Source organism: Lontra canadensis, unplaced genomic scaffold, assembly GCF_010015895.1.
Source record: "Lontra canadensis isolate GAN:19392208 unplaced genomic scaffold, GSC_riverotter_1.0 scaffold115, whole genome shotgun sequence".
Classification (NCBI taxonomy): Eukaryota; Metazoa; Chordata; class Mammalia; order Carnivora; family Mustelidae; genus Lontra; species Lontra canadensis.
Genome location: NW_022631109.1, coordinates 4,168,714 through 4,182,575, shown reverse-complemented (window position 1 = coordinate 4,182,575; position 13,862 = coordinate 4,168,714). Strand labels below are relative to the sequence as shown.

Genomic DNA, 13,862 nt, shown 5'->3' with positions numbered 1-13,862 from the left:
ATCAAATGTCTGTCTTGTGCCAGATCTCTGCAAAGTGCTGGGATATCCTGATAAGCAAAACAGTGGGCCAGTGGTTGATTGGGAAGGCAGACGTACAAATGGAAGGACTATTAAGAAAGAGATTACCGGTGCCATGGAAGCAAGCAGCTGGGAGATCTACCCTCAACCCAACACATGTGTTGGCCCCACATGGGAAGTCCTACACACAATTGTTAGAAACTCAGGAAATGATGGCAGAGCTCCGAAGGGTAAGTCCTAGTTAGCTAGTGAGAGGGTGGATTGTTGGAAACAAGGGCACCTTTGATGGGGGAAGGTCAGGGTCAGTCTGGAACATTAACATTCTCGGGAATTGAACTTAAATGGACACATTTTCTTGAAAGGCACAAGTTGCCAAAACTGACCACAAGAAACAGGAAATGTGAATCACCCAGTATCTACAGAAATTAAGTTCATGAGTAAAAAACCTCTCCATAAAGAAAATTCCAGTACAGATGGCTTTATAAGTGAATTTTACCAACCATTTAAAATATTTTTTAAAAATTAACTTGACACAAACTTTCAGAAAATGGAGGAACGAAGATTGCCAACATATTTATGAGGTCATTATTACTCTGATACCAAAACCAACCATGTGTTACTAAAAAGAAAGTTATAGCACAATACTCAAGAAAATAGATGTAAAATTCTTAATATAAAACCAAATCAACAATATACACAAAGAGAATGTGTCGTGACTATATGCACCTTATTGCAGGAATAGGACCCTCCCTTAATATTTAAGAAGTTCAGTGTAATCTACCACATTAATACTTAAAGGAATTTTATCTTCTCTAGAGGTATAGATAAGAACATGACAAAAACAGAACCCTCATTCATGGAAAAAAACTCAGCAAACTAGGAATTGAAGGAACTCTTATCTGGGAAAGGGCAGTATGAAAAATACTAAGACTAAGAGTCGGGTGCCTGGGTGGCTCAGTCGGTTAGGCATCTGACCTTGATTTCCGCTCAGGTCATGATCTCGGGGTTGTGAGATCAGCTACTCGCTGGACATAGAGCTTGCTTGAGATTCTCTGTTCCCCTCTCCCTCTGGCTCCCTGCTTCTTCTTAGGAAGAAAAAAAGATCAAGAGTGGCCTCAGTTCTGCTAAGATTGAGAACAAGAATGTCCTCCCTTACTATCTTTATTTGACATTGTACTGGAGGTTCTAGGCAAAGCAATTAGAACAGAAAAATTATTGGGGCGCCTGGGTGGCTCAGTCGGCTGAGCATCTGCCTTCAGCTCGGGTCATGATCCCAGGGTCTCGGGATGGAGCCCCATGTCAGGCTCCCTGCTCGGTAGGGAGTCTGCTTCTCCCTCTGCCCTGTAACCAACTTGTGCTCTCCTTCTCTAATAAATGAGTAAAATCTTACATAAAAAGAAATATTAGAAATATTAAAAAGGAAGAAGGAAAATCATCTTTATTTATAATCAACATGATCATATACATTAAAAATTTAAAGAAATCTCCCTCTCCCCCTGCCATGCTACTAAGGCTAATAATGAGTTTAGCAAGGTCACAAGATACTGTCAGGAGAGGATTCTTCCTAGCTCTCTCATGTTTCTGTCTGTCTTACAAGGAGGGTCACTGACTGTCTTTGTTATAGGCTCTCTTCAAGGAGGTACACACATACACATACACACACACACACACACACACACACACACGTGTAGAGTGAACAGCATTGGATAATGTCTCCCTCTAGAGCAAAGGGTAGGTTTATTACTCAGTATGATAAAAATGTCTCCTTTGGGGCCAAAGTTCAGGCAGGCTTACTGCTCATCGGCCAAGAATCCTGTTATTTAAGCTTGGGTTTCCTCTTCTGCAGGACACCCCACTTCATGTGCGGGCATCAGTGGGTCCTCCTCACGTTGCCTTCTAGGAAGCAGGGCTTGGGGAACCAGAAGCTGATTCTCTGATTCCACTGTGAGTAAGAAGCTGTCCTTTATCTCTGACCCAGAATTCTCATGTCTTTGCCAGCACCCTCGAAAGCTGTTTGTAAATAGGGTAAAATCTCAGAGCCTTCAAAGCTCTTGATAGATACAAGATACAAAAATCAGTTGTTTCATACTAGCAGCAAACAATTAGAAAATGAAGTTAGCAATACCTTTAGCAGAACATGAAAAGCATCATATAGAGATAACAGGATGTGTGTAGGATGAAATGTGTGCTCTGAAATCCACAAAGACCTTGCCGAGTGAAATTAAAGACCTAAATAAATGAAAGGAGATTCCCTGCTTAGTTAGGTTAGTGCTAAAAAACTCTTTTGTCATCTGTAAAACACAGTAGACTGTGCTGGGCCCGGGGCATAGCACGAGTCCTCTGACTGAAACGCAGATATGCCAGAGCTCTATAGACAAGCTCCCAGGTGGTCTGATCTGAATAGCTGAAAACACTAGAGATGAAAATGGAAAATGGAAGACCCCAGACTCAGCCCTAGAGATTCATTTTAAAAGCCTTTTGAGGGGCACCTTTACCCTACACTGCAGCCACACCTGAGCATGGTGTGATCTTGTGGGATGCAACGTCCCATAGGATCCTGACATCTAGAACGCGCTTTGCCAATTAGGGATCTCCTTTTTCCTTCCTTTCTCACCTTCCTTGGACAGTATTACTCACATGCAACTTGCCTTAGAATTTAAAAGAGACCCCCCCCCCAAAAAAATCTCCCAGAGTTGACACAAATGAATGTAAAGAAAGAAAACAAGCCTAGAATTTGAGAGAACATGAAATTTATTAGATGCAGCCTACAAAAATAAAACCACCAAAATCAGGACCCAGCAAGCCCCCACCCAAACCCCCATAAAAACATTTCACATACACCCGTGACGACTAGCAAAGACGAAAAAGATGCAAAGATTCCAAAGCGACAGATGCTCGGCTGGAGAAGGTTGATGATGGGGTCAGAGGAGCCCGTTCCTGGAGGAGCCCGTGGGTGGCTCGTCACAGCACTGGGCCCAAACCCCTGCTTCTGGCCCAGTGGCCGCCGTCAGGGGGTCCCTGAGCAGGTGCCTGGCTGCAGCCTCTGGGCAGGAGGCCGACCGCTTACTCTCTCTGTGTGCTCTCCAGCTGCTTCACTCTCAGACGCTGCTTCTGCTCCTCCAGCACCTGGTAGAACCGGTGCATGGCTGGAGGGTCCAAATGGGGACAGAGACACGAAAATTTAGTGGGTTTGCAGGTGGGCCCCAGATATCCCCAGATCCTGGCAGACCACCACAGAGTGCCTCGCTCAGGGATGCTGAAGTTCTTGGGGATGGATTTCCGGCTCCAGCCACTCTCATTAAGCTGCACTACCCCAGCATCTGCCTGCCGGACACCTTCAGCTCTCACATCAGATCCAGGAACCTGGCTCATGCCCTTGACCTCATCGGGTTTTCTATCTGCTTCTCTTTGCTCAGTCCATTCTCCGAAAGGTATTTCGGTGACATAAATGTTCTCTCGTTAACGGTTCTGTTCCCCAGCACGTGGCAAGATGCAACAGAAAATTGGAAAAATGAAGGTCGGAGTCTCCATAACCTTCAGAGGAAAACCTGAACTCCACAGGAGAACATCCAGGGACCCCCATGGTCCTCTACTGGTCTATCTCCCCGGCCATACACCACTAGTCCCACAAGGGCAGCGTACCACTTCTTTGTGGGTAGTCCCAATGCCTCACTCCGGGCAGGCGCAGGACAGACACCCAAAGGGTGCGGTGTTCAAGTGCCTGTTGGTTCCTGTTTGCAAAGGAGCTCAAAGACACGAAAGTAGATGCCACAGCTAGGCTGGCGCTACAGGCTGCTAAAGGCCCCAAAAGAGGGAAAATCCAGGAATTGGGCAATAGAGGAGTTGATGGGGCATCTTTGAAGGACGCCACGATCTTGAGGTCGGGACACTCACCTAGTTTTAGCCGGAGGGGCTTATCTGCAAAGACAAGGCGGAACCAGCCCGGCTCCTTACACGTGTAGGTCTTGCCGCGGGACAACATAAGCTTGTTGTCCAGAAAGCGGTGATGCAGCAGCAGCTCTTCCTCAAAGGTGCACGGATCCAGGTACTAGGGAAGGCGGAAGGACGGATCTGAGCTGAAGACGCATTAGGCAGCTCCGCCCCAGAATACCAGGGCCTCGTTCCCACAGCTCACCACTTGCAAGTTGATCCAGATGTAGAGGCCAGAGCCACGGTTGAGAAAAGGGATCCCCCATGCCTTCAGCTTCTTAGTAATGTATCTTTGAGCTTTCTGCAGCCTGGAGCGGTAAGTGGGCAGGTACACTGTGTCAATCCATTCTGGACGGGCCGGGGAAGAGAGCTGTCAGGGCTCTGGTGGCAGACATCTGCCAGCAGGAGCCTTATCAGATGGCTCCCTCCTTGGGATTTCTATCCAAGCCAGACTCCAGGTTCTTTCCGGGCTGAGGATAGCCATACCCAGCACACCTTCTCAGTAGGTCAGTAGGAATGTTCCACTTGGCTTTACACCCCTGACACAGAGTCAGAGTCCCCCAGTAGTGGGACAGATGCTGCTATTGCCAACTGGGGAGATACTCGGAGCCTCATACAGTGGACTTGGAGAAACCTAGATAGGCTGGGGGTGGGGGGTTCTTTACCCAGTTATTCTTAGCACTGGCGGCACATTAGAACCTCTTGGGGAGCTTTTAAAAGTCCCAGTGCCCAGCTTATACCTGCAGATCAAAACCGGAATCTTTGGGGATAGAGCCCACGTATCAGCATTTAAGCTCCCCAGATAAGTCCCATGTGCCCAAGGTGGAGAACTCGTGTCCAAGGGGCCAGGAACCTGGTTTCTGCCACATATCAAAGGGCCTGGCACCACGCATGGGGCCATCTGGTTGGACTTCTCCTAGCCACCCTTTTCCCCCTGCCAAAGCTGAAAGCAAATTGTTTCTAAACCAGATTATCAAATTACATTAATTTGTATCATTATATCCCAGCTTTTAATTTAAACCCTCCAGCCTGGCCTCTGCTCTGTTATAGGGAATTAAAGAAAGGGGGCCTTATCTACGTTTGGGTAATGGCATTAAACAGATGAGGTGGGAGGGGGAGGTTTCCTCTGAAGCCAGGATTCACTTGTGATCCATAGAGGAAATTGAATACAGGTGCCATAGGTCTAGCCACACCAGCTTGCCCAAATGGTAGCTCTCCTTTGGCCACCTTGGAAGATGAGGTCTTCGAGGAATCGTGGCGTTTTGGGGTCATCTTTGCCTGAAGCAAGCAGGGTATTGGGGAGGGAAAATTCACCTTTGCATTGGGTTTCTGTCTTTCAAGCCTTAGAGAACAATTTGCCTCTGCCCTTTCCAGGCAGAGCTCAAGCTCCCAGGCAGCCAAACACGAAAGCCCATCTCATCTGTGTTTTAGACCAGCAGCTCCGCTTTCCCCCTCTGCCCTAGTGCACAAGCCTGGCTGCATCCTGCCCGCCTTCAAACTTCCTGTCCTGCCACCATTAAACCCAAGACTGTGAACAGGTTCTTGGTGGACTAGAGGTATGTCAGGGGCCCAAGCAGACCCAGGAACTCCCCCATGGCCATGATGCCTAGCCACGATCCCAGCCCAGGATGGGACTCATTACCTCGGTCCTGAAGCAGCCGGCACAGCTTGTACTGGGCAATGCCAGAGATACCGTGGAGATAGCCAAAAGAGCTCACGGCAGAGGCCACCTCCTTGTTGTGCGTGTAAAGAACACCAAAGCGGAAGCCAGAGATGCTGAAATCCTAGAGGAAAAGAGGTAGGGGAAGGAGTACCTGGTTTGCCCGCCTCTTGGCCCCCTTTCCTTTTCTACCCAAAGACAGGAAGCTGGGGCTCACCTTACTGGTGCCCCAGATCACATGGGTCCTGTTGGGGTCAGGCAAACTGGAGAGGAGATGGTACAATCAAGGTTATGAAGAACTACTGAAAGGATGAAGACTTGGGGTCAATGAGGGCAAGAGAGGAAAATGGACTTGAGGTCCTGCCTAGAAATAAGAGCCTCTGGGGCCCAAAGTTCAAGAAACAGTTGCCCCAGTTAACAGCCAGGGAGTCAGCAAAAGGTATCCTTGGGGAACTAGATGGGACAGCTCCCGAGTGCCCACTGAATGAAGTCTGGGCCCCTTGGCCTGACTCATGGCCTTCCTGCTGCTGGTCCAAAGCCACCTTCCTGGCAATGAGCTCTTCACACACGTGGGCTACCCACCATTTTTAAAATGTGCTCACCTATTTCTAACTGCCCCACTTTGGGTAAAACTGTTCCTTCTGCCAGGCATGGCCTTGGTCTTGCGTTAGCTGTTGGGATCCTATCTTAGGGCCACATGCTACCCTTAAGAAAGTGTCCTATTTCTCTTCTTTCCCTATGCACTACTTATCAAGAAATTCCTACCCTGACCTTCTGTGGGGTTTTATGTAGACGTTTGACAGTGTGCTTTCTACCTTGCCTTCAAGTTATCTCATGTTCAAAGCAGCATTGCAAAAAGACACTTGGGAGGAAAGAGGATGCTTTGGTCATTTCCACACTCCCAGTGGCACTTAGCCCCAGTTCCTAGCACACAGCCAATCAAGAATATGGCCCATGAACGCACCCTGCAAAAGCAGGAACTTCATGGCTCGCATTCCCTACTCCAGAGGAGGCCAACAAACTCACCTTTCCATGCTCAGAACGCTGTGGAATGTGATGGATTCGTCAAACACAGACAGCATGTAAATCTCATCTATAATCACATGGAGGTTGTACCTGCAGGTTGGGCCAAAGAGGGAGAACATTATCTAGGTTCTCTCCCATCTCCATTCCCTTTCTTTCATGGGCTTCTCTGGAGATAGTTCGGATGCTGCTCCCACAGCCCATCCAACCCTTCCAAGGGACACAGTAACATATAAGGGGGGTACACCAGAAGGGGGGTGTCTTCAGACCTGGCTCAGAGGTAAGAAGGAAGAGGACCCAAAAACAGTCAAGAGAACATCTAATCCTTCAGCCGTCAAGCAGAGACCAATGCAATGGGGAGGACTGCAAGAGTGTCCCCAAGAGTTTTACATCTAGTATAGTCAGGAGCTCTCACCTGGGGGCCGATTGGACAGTGGCCTTCAGCGGGCTAAATGCTAGTACAAATCACCCTGCTTCTTCTCCCAACAACCCTCCCAGGCAGAGCCGGTATCTCCATTGCACGGATAAAGAAACCATTTCTGTGACAAAGTGAGTTCCTCAATTAGCAGGTGCTCGAGCTTGGATCTGAACCTAGTTCTGTCAAATTCCAGCCCACACACTTCCAGTTTCTTCCTCTTGTCCTCATGCTCTGGCATGAATTGGTCTAGACTAGAGTTATCTGGACATTTGCGTAAGTGTGATTCTTCTAGAAAATGGGAGATTAGCACCCCTAACAAATAGGGCTATTTCAGGACTCCAGAGATAACCGATGTTAACGTGTTTGTGAAAATGGGACACGAGGGTTCTCTGGGGACACGTCTTCACCCCACAAGGTCTGAGAGTCTGGCTTCCTTGGTGCTTCAGGCCAAGTAGATGGGAAACGGATGCTGGGAGAAAGTGGTTACATGACAAAAAGAGGAAAAGCAACAAAACCAGATCATAATTGTTATGTGGGTGTCTGTACCGGGCAGGGGGGCGGGGGAGCAAGGCAAAACATGTTTGGTTGAAGCATGTGGGTGCATTTTCTTTCACTTCAATTTCAGTGAGTTGTACTTTGCTTTGCAAAGTGTATCACGCAGTAAGAATATCGGGATAAATTACATCTGGTTCCAGCTTCCCGGCCCCGAGTGATAGGAACCCTGTTCAGGGACTTCGTCTAGTCCCAAGGACTGGAACCCCACCTCTTGGCAAATTCCAGGCATTCTTCCAGTAAGTCTCGGGAGTAGACATCTCCGAGGGGATTCTGAGGGTTGATTAGTATGAGGCCTCTGACCTTTTTCCCCTGAAAAAAACAAAAACAAAAACAAAAAAAAACAACAAAACCCCAAGACCCCCAAATAAGCAAAACCCCCAAAAACATCACTGAGGTGAACACAACAGGTCCTTCACATCTACCTCAGGTTCAGCTGAAGGTCAAGTCAGGATACCTAGTTTGGGGCACCTCCCCTAGGCGTCTAGTTGGGATCTCAGCAGCTTAGGATCTGCAGCACGCAGCTCTCTTACTGCCCACACAGGGGTGAGCAAGGAGGAGCTCTGGGGACGGCCCCCAGAGACAGGGCTCAGGGCTCCTAGGGGGACATGCCCCCGGGATACCCCCTCCTCCGAAGAAGGAGCCTACAACACCTCGGTGAGAATGTGGTCCTGGGTCTCAATACTCAGCCCCTCTCGGGGGCAGCAGCACCCACCCCGAAGACATGGGTCCCTCCTTACTGCAAGGGTTGCCTCGAGCAGAGCTCGCTCTAACTTGTCCACGGTGAGCTGGAACGGACAGGGGTTTGCATCCGTGCTCTGGAAGACAGACACTGCCTGAGCACTGCCTACCTGAATGCTTCTAAGCACCGGTCCCTCGCTCCTCTACACACCGCACAATCCCTCATTGTCAGGGCTGCCATCCCTCATGCCCTCTTTGCCCTAATTTCTCCATTCTCCCCCCACCATCACTTATAGGGGAGGAGCTGAGCAGGGGAAAGGGCCCCATTCTGACCTCGCTGTCCAGGTGGACGGCAATCAGCTCAACTTTCGAATACAGGCTGGAACTAAAGACGAAGCCACCATAGAAGGGGGTGGGGGTCAGAAAGGCCTCTGGAAGCACAGGGAGACAATGCTGTCAGTCCGGGGGCTCTTGGTGGGAAACTGCCAGCCACCCCCCTCCCCAGACCACTAGCAACACTACAGACAGAGGTTAGTTTGGCAATGTCACCTGAGAGTGAGATTAACATGGGAGTTAATTTTTGGCCTCTGGCTCTATAAACGTTACATTCTTATAAACATTATTCAGGGAACACTGGGGAAGGAGAAGGGGAAGAATGTTGCCAGGAATGGCTTGGAATCCAGTTAAAAACCCAAACCAGCTTGTTAGCGGGTGGAGCCCTAGTCATCCAGCAAGTCTTCCCAGCTCCTGTCCGAACATGAGAGGCTGAGGTCCATGCCCAGAAAGGACGCTCATCTCTCTGCATGGCTCCGGCTACCTGCCCCTGATGAGCCCCTGGGTTCTTTCCTTCCCCTTCCTTTGGCCTCATGGAGGAGTTAACCAAGGACATACTCCTTTGAGCGAAACTGGCCATCAGGGTAACTTCCTTCTACGGAGCCAGAGCTAAGATCAGAGACTCTCGCTCAGGTGTTGTGAGGAGGGAGACTGGGAACACATCCCTTGGCCTTATTTGATCTAAAATGAATTCGCCCCCTCCTTTTTTTTTTTTTTTTTTTTTTTTTTGGCAAGGGAGATAGGAGTTAGGAAATCTAACTGGCCTAGGCTAGTTTACCAGGGCTCTCCGTACTGGAGTTGAGTCCAGAAGCCCAGCCAGTAATATATGGAGTTGGCTCCAATTCTCACTCTTTCTGAGGCACACCTCCTTGAGGACTGTCCCATATTTTCCTTCCATATTAAATGGGGACCCAAATCCATCCCTCCTATGGAAATAGTAGGAAGGTGTTCGAATCGGGCAAGAAGTTCCAGCACATTCGGGGAAAGGCCTTTGAGTCAAGATATCCTTCTTTCCTTAAGGTCCAATGCCCATGAGTGCTATTTCCTGAGGGAAAGCAGAGTCCATTGACTTACCTCCTGCATCACACAGAACCATGGCCAGTGTGGAGAATACAGAGGAGCAGCCATTTAGAACAACTACCTGAAGATGCACAGAAGGCGGAAGTCAAAAGCCAAACCCCATGTAAGAAGGTCTGACCCCTTCGTCTCCCTCCCCTTAGGAGGGACATGAAACAGGAACCTCCTCTTCCTCCAGTGGGTCTCCTCCAGGACCCACTGGCCTTGGCTCTGCCCTGGCCCTGAGGGTCTCTGCTGGTTCTAGAAAATGCAGAGAGTCCCCCAAGAATATACCCTTTACCAGGGTGGCAGTGAGGCTGGGAAACGGACTCACATTTTCCGGATCGAGCTGAGCAGGTACCTTGCAATAGCAGGTCAGGAACCGGGCCACCTCCTCCCGCAGGCTGTGGGTAGACCCAGACAGACTTGGTGGTACCCAGGCCCGGGGGCCTTGCCTTAGTCAACGTCTAGCCTACAGCCTTTTCCAAAAAGCAGATCATCCAACCTCCTGTCACAGGGCTACCGACTGATGCTATCAACTCTCCAGGCAATGTAGACAATAGGTGTGAGAGTTTGGACGAGAACTCAGGCCTTTTGAATTATAGGGAAGTGCTATTTCTATTACACCAGGCTCCCTCCTGAGGAGGTTTCACTCTAGATATTTTCTAGAAGTTGTTACCCAAAGAAATAGGGAGGTAGCCAACCAAGAATCTGGCGCCCTGGGTCCTTGCCTCCCTGAGAACAGGTGTCTGGGGGCCACAAGACTTTAGATCTGGAAGTTACTTACAATGGCTGCCCGGACCAATCAGGATACTGCAGCAGGACATCCTCGACGACATTCATATCACTCTGACTCAACTGTTGACAAATAGAGCACGAGGACAGCCAGATCAGGGAAGACCAACAGGCCTCATCCTACCACTAGGATGCGTATGGGTAGTCGCCCTACAACCTGGGGCCTTACAGAAGAGAAGAGGGCACCATGTCACATGCCCCTTCATGAATGGAGGCCCCAATCCTCTTGTCATAGGTTACACAAAGAGAATTCACTGAGGACTGTTGCTGAATGACCTCCCCAGCCCTACACTTGGGTCAGAGCTCCCTTGGCAGCCTACCCACCATAGACCCAGCCAGAGCACACCCCTAAACACAGTAAGCCAGGAGGTCAGATGTGTTATTCTATAAGCATTTTCCCCCACTCCCTTCCTTAAACTCTTAAGTCCCATTCATATATCTACCGCATGCTAAGAAAGATTCTAGAGGGGACTAGACCCAAGAGTGGGTCCCAGCACCGCCCAAGACTTGGCTTACCCTTTCAGTCATCAGATCAAGGCAGAGCTTATTCTCACTGAGGCCAAGGTTAATGAAGCCCTGGAGATGGAAGGGATTGATCAGTCCACTTGCCCTGCCCTATAGGGACCCCCTAGAACATTCTAGTAAGCGCTCAGCTTAGATTATTTCAAATGGAAATCTCACTGCCCCATGAGGCAGTTCACTCCATGTCTAACAACCTCAAGTGTCAGAAAACTTGTCACAGACTCAGAAATCGTACAGCTTGCAATTTCCCCCTTTACAGCCACACAGTGCTTCTACACCAGAGATCAGTCTCTGAGTTCCTACTATGTGCCAGACCCTAGACCAGGTGCCTTATGCAGTGCCCTTACTTCTCACAACTCCCGAGGAAAAGGTTCTATTATGGCCCTCGCTTTAAAGAGAGTGAGGCTCAGAACAGTAGACTACCCCACTAGCCACAGGACTTTGGTGGTGGACAGAACTCCATCTGCCTGACCCTAGGGCCTGTCTCATGCCCATCTCTGCTACTTCCACTTCCGTGTTGCTGGAGGAGATAGGGTTCTTCAGAGTCCAGTGGAGATGCTGGACTCAGCTGGTCCCCAGAGAAAGCAAATGGTCATTGACCACATATCACTTAGCTAGAAACAGAAAAGAAGTAGGACTAGGGCTGTCCTCCATCGTCTGGCTAGAAAGCTGCTGTGAACCTCTCCGGCTGGGAGCCTCTCATTGGCTCTCTAGCCTAACCTCCCCATCCTAACACCTCACAGCTCTCATCACATCACTCATGTACCCTAATCTAGCCCAGGAGCCTCATTTCCCTATCTCCAAGCCTTTCCCACCGTAAAACTTCCACACCTGTGGTTCCTCTTACTTGAAAGACCGCCCCCACACCCCGGTCACCTCCATCACATGACTGGCTGATTTGGCTTTTAATACACCTCAGACCACCCAAGCGGGCCTCCCTTTACTTCTCTCAGGTTATTATTAATGTTCCTTTCCCCAGAGGCAGACTACATTCAGCGCTTGACTCCCTTTGGTGAGGGCGGGTTTGCTGATCACGGTGACCACAGTGACCACAGTGACCCCTAGTGGCCAAGAGCAGGGACTGAGGGAATGCTTGCAGAGGAGAGGCGGGGAGGACCCAGGCAGGGCTCATATCTTTCTGGGCACTGTCACCTTGCTTCTGCGCCCATTACCTAATCTCTAAGATGATAATAGCGTCTACTTTGTGGAGCTAGGGAGAGTGAGAGAGAGAGAGAGAGAGAAAAAACCCAGGACTCTATAAATCCTGGTGATCAGGGCCCTTGAAGAGATGTCTCCCCCGCCCCGCCACCCTCACCACCCCCCGCCCCGCATCCTCACCAAGGTATTCTCGTCCTCATGGTATTTATCTCCTTGGTACATCTTGTAGTCCCGGAAGCTGGCCTGGTAGGAGGCAGAGATGTCGATCCCACGGCTGGACAGGTACTGACTGACAAATGTCGCTTCAGGGTCATTCAGTTGGTAACCTGGCTGGGCAGGCTGCCTGGATGACTGGGCCCATTGCCCACCTCTAGCATCACCCTTCACATCCAGGGAAGGGCAGGACGGTTGGAGCCCCGGGCCACCCGTGGCCCCAGACTGTAGGAGATTGACCAACTGGTACATTAGGTTGCCCAGGAGGGTTTCCTGCTCCCCGGGGGCCTGATAAGGCCTCTCCTCCTCTGGCACCAGGTCCTGCTGCTGGTGCCTGGTGATGAGCTGCCCCATATGCTTCTCGATGGCCTGCTTCAAGTGCAGCATCATCTCCATGGGCTGGGTGCGGACGCCCTGGTTTCCGAGGCCCTGACCGCTCGTCTGACCCCAGGGCAGATGGATGGCGTCTGATCGGTGACTCATGCTCTGGGTCTCCACCTCAGCAGGCTGGCTGGAACCTGCAGAGAGAGGGAGAGATCGTGCAGTGCAGCAAAGGAGACGCTCTTCGACCCTCAGGTTCAGGCCTGATCTCAGGCTTCCCACGGCCTCCTCCTCCTTCCACACCTTGGGTACAGGCCCCTGTCAGTGCAGGAAGAATTACCAACTCACTCAAGGGTCAATGCTCAAGTGTCCCTGAGCCCAGACACTGGAACACTGTACTCAAATGACGTTAAAATGTGTTCTGAGAAAAAGCATTAGGGCCTACTTTGAGAAAAAGGGGAAACTCAACAGGTAGGCTCTGGGGTCTCCACCCTGTGCCTCAATTAGAGCAATTCCTGCTTTACTGGGTTCTAAGAAAAAGGGAGTTTGAAGACAGAAAGAGAGAGGGAAGGGGAGGGAGGGAGACAGAGAAGGAGGCACGGAGACAGAAAGGAAATAAAAAGCCTGAGTAAATTATTCTGCTAGACCAGAGGTTAGTAAACTACTGCCCAAGGACCAGATCCAGCCACCTCTTCTTGCAAAGAAAGTTTTAATGGAATCACAGTCACATTTGCTTCTGTATCCCCTCTGGCTGCTTTTATACTACAACGGCAGAGTGGAATAGGTGGGGCACAAACCATAAGGCTCACAAGGTCTAAAATATTCATTATCTGGCCCTGTATGGACAAAGTTTGCCATCCCTTACTCGAGAACATCAGTCTCTTTTTCCTAAGTTGGCCATACCAGATATTCAAAACTCGGTCCTTCCATTCCTTCCTTGTGTCACCTCCTTATAAACGCCTTCAACCTGCTCCCAGTGATGGCCACCTTAGACTATCATCCCCACAAACCACGGGCATGCCAAGTGGTCCTTGAACTTCAGACTTCACCAGAATCATCTGGAGGACTTCTAAAGGACAGGGATGGAGAGGCCTCATTGCCAGACTTTCATTCTGTAGGTGTGGGCTGAGAATTTTCAGTTCTAACAAGTTCCTGAGACTCTACTTTGAGAACTTCTACCTA

The 13,862-nt window shown here is 49.8% G+C and overlaps 1 protein-coding gene across 1 annotated transcript; it reads right to left on the bottom strand.

The window, feature by feature from the left end:
- Positions 1 to 3,039: 3,039 nt before the first annotated feature.
- Positions 3,040 to 12,842, bottom strand: ACCSL (1-aminocyclopropane-1-carboxylate synthase homolog (inactive) like). The gene is made up of 14 exons (XM_032840681.1): positions 12,327 to 12,842; positions 10,983 to 11,042; positions 10,459 to 10,529; positions 10,006 to 10,075; positions 9,690 to 9,756; positions 8,616 to 8,713; positions 8,342 to 8,419; positions 7,813 to 7,913; positions 6,635 to 6,724; positions 5,826 to 5,871; positions 5,591 to 5,732; positions 4,154 to 4,296; positions 3,913 to 4,066; positions 3,040 to 3,164 (listed from the first exon to the last, which is right to left on the bottom strand). Exons 1-14 carry the CDS (start codon positions 12,840 to 12,842, stop codon positions 3,082 to 3,084), a joined length of 1,719 nt encoding a protein of 572 aa, XP_032696572.1. The 3' UTR covers positions 3,040 to 3,081.
- Positions 12,843 to 13,862: the final 1,020 nt, after the last annotated feature.

Coding starts and splice junctions, on each gene's coding strand:
- ACCSL (XM_032840681.1), bottom strand. CDS start 12,842: ATGAGTCACCGATCAGACGCCATCCATCTGCCCTGGGGTCAGACGAGC. Junction 8,714..9,689: donor GGTTCTGTGTGATGCAGGAG/GTAAGTCAATGG, acceptor CTGTGCTTCCAG/AGGCCTTTCTGACCCCCACC. Junction 4,297..5,590: donor CCGGCTGCTTCAGGACCGAG/GTAATGAGTCCC, acceptor CGGCCCGTCCAG/AATGGATTGACACAGTGTAC.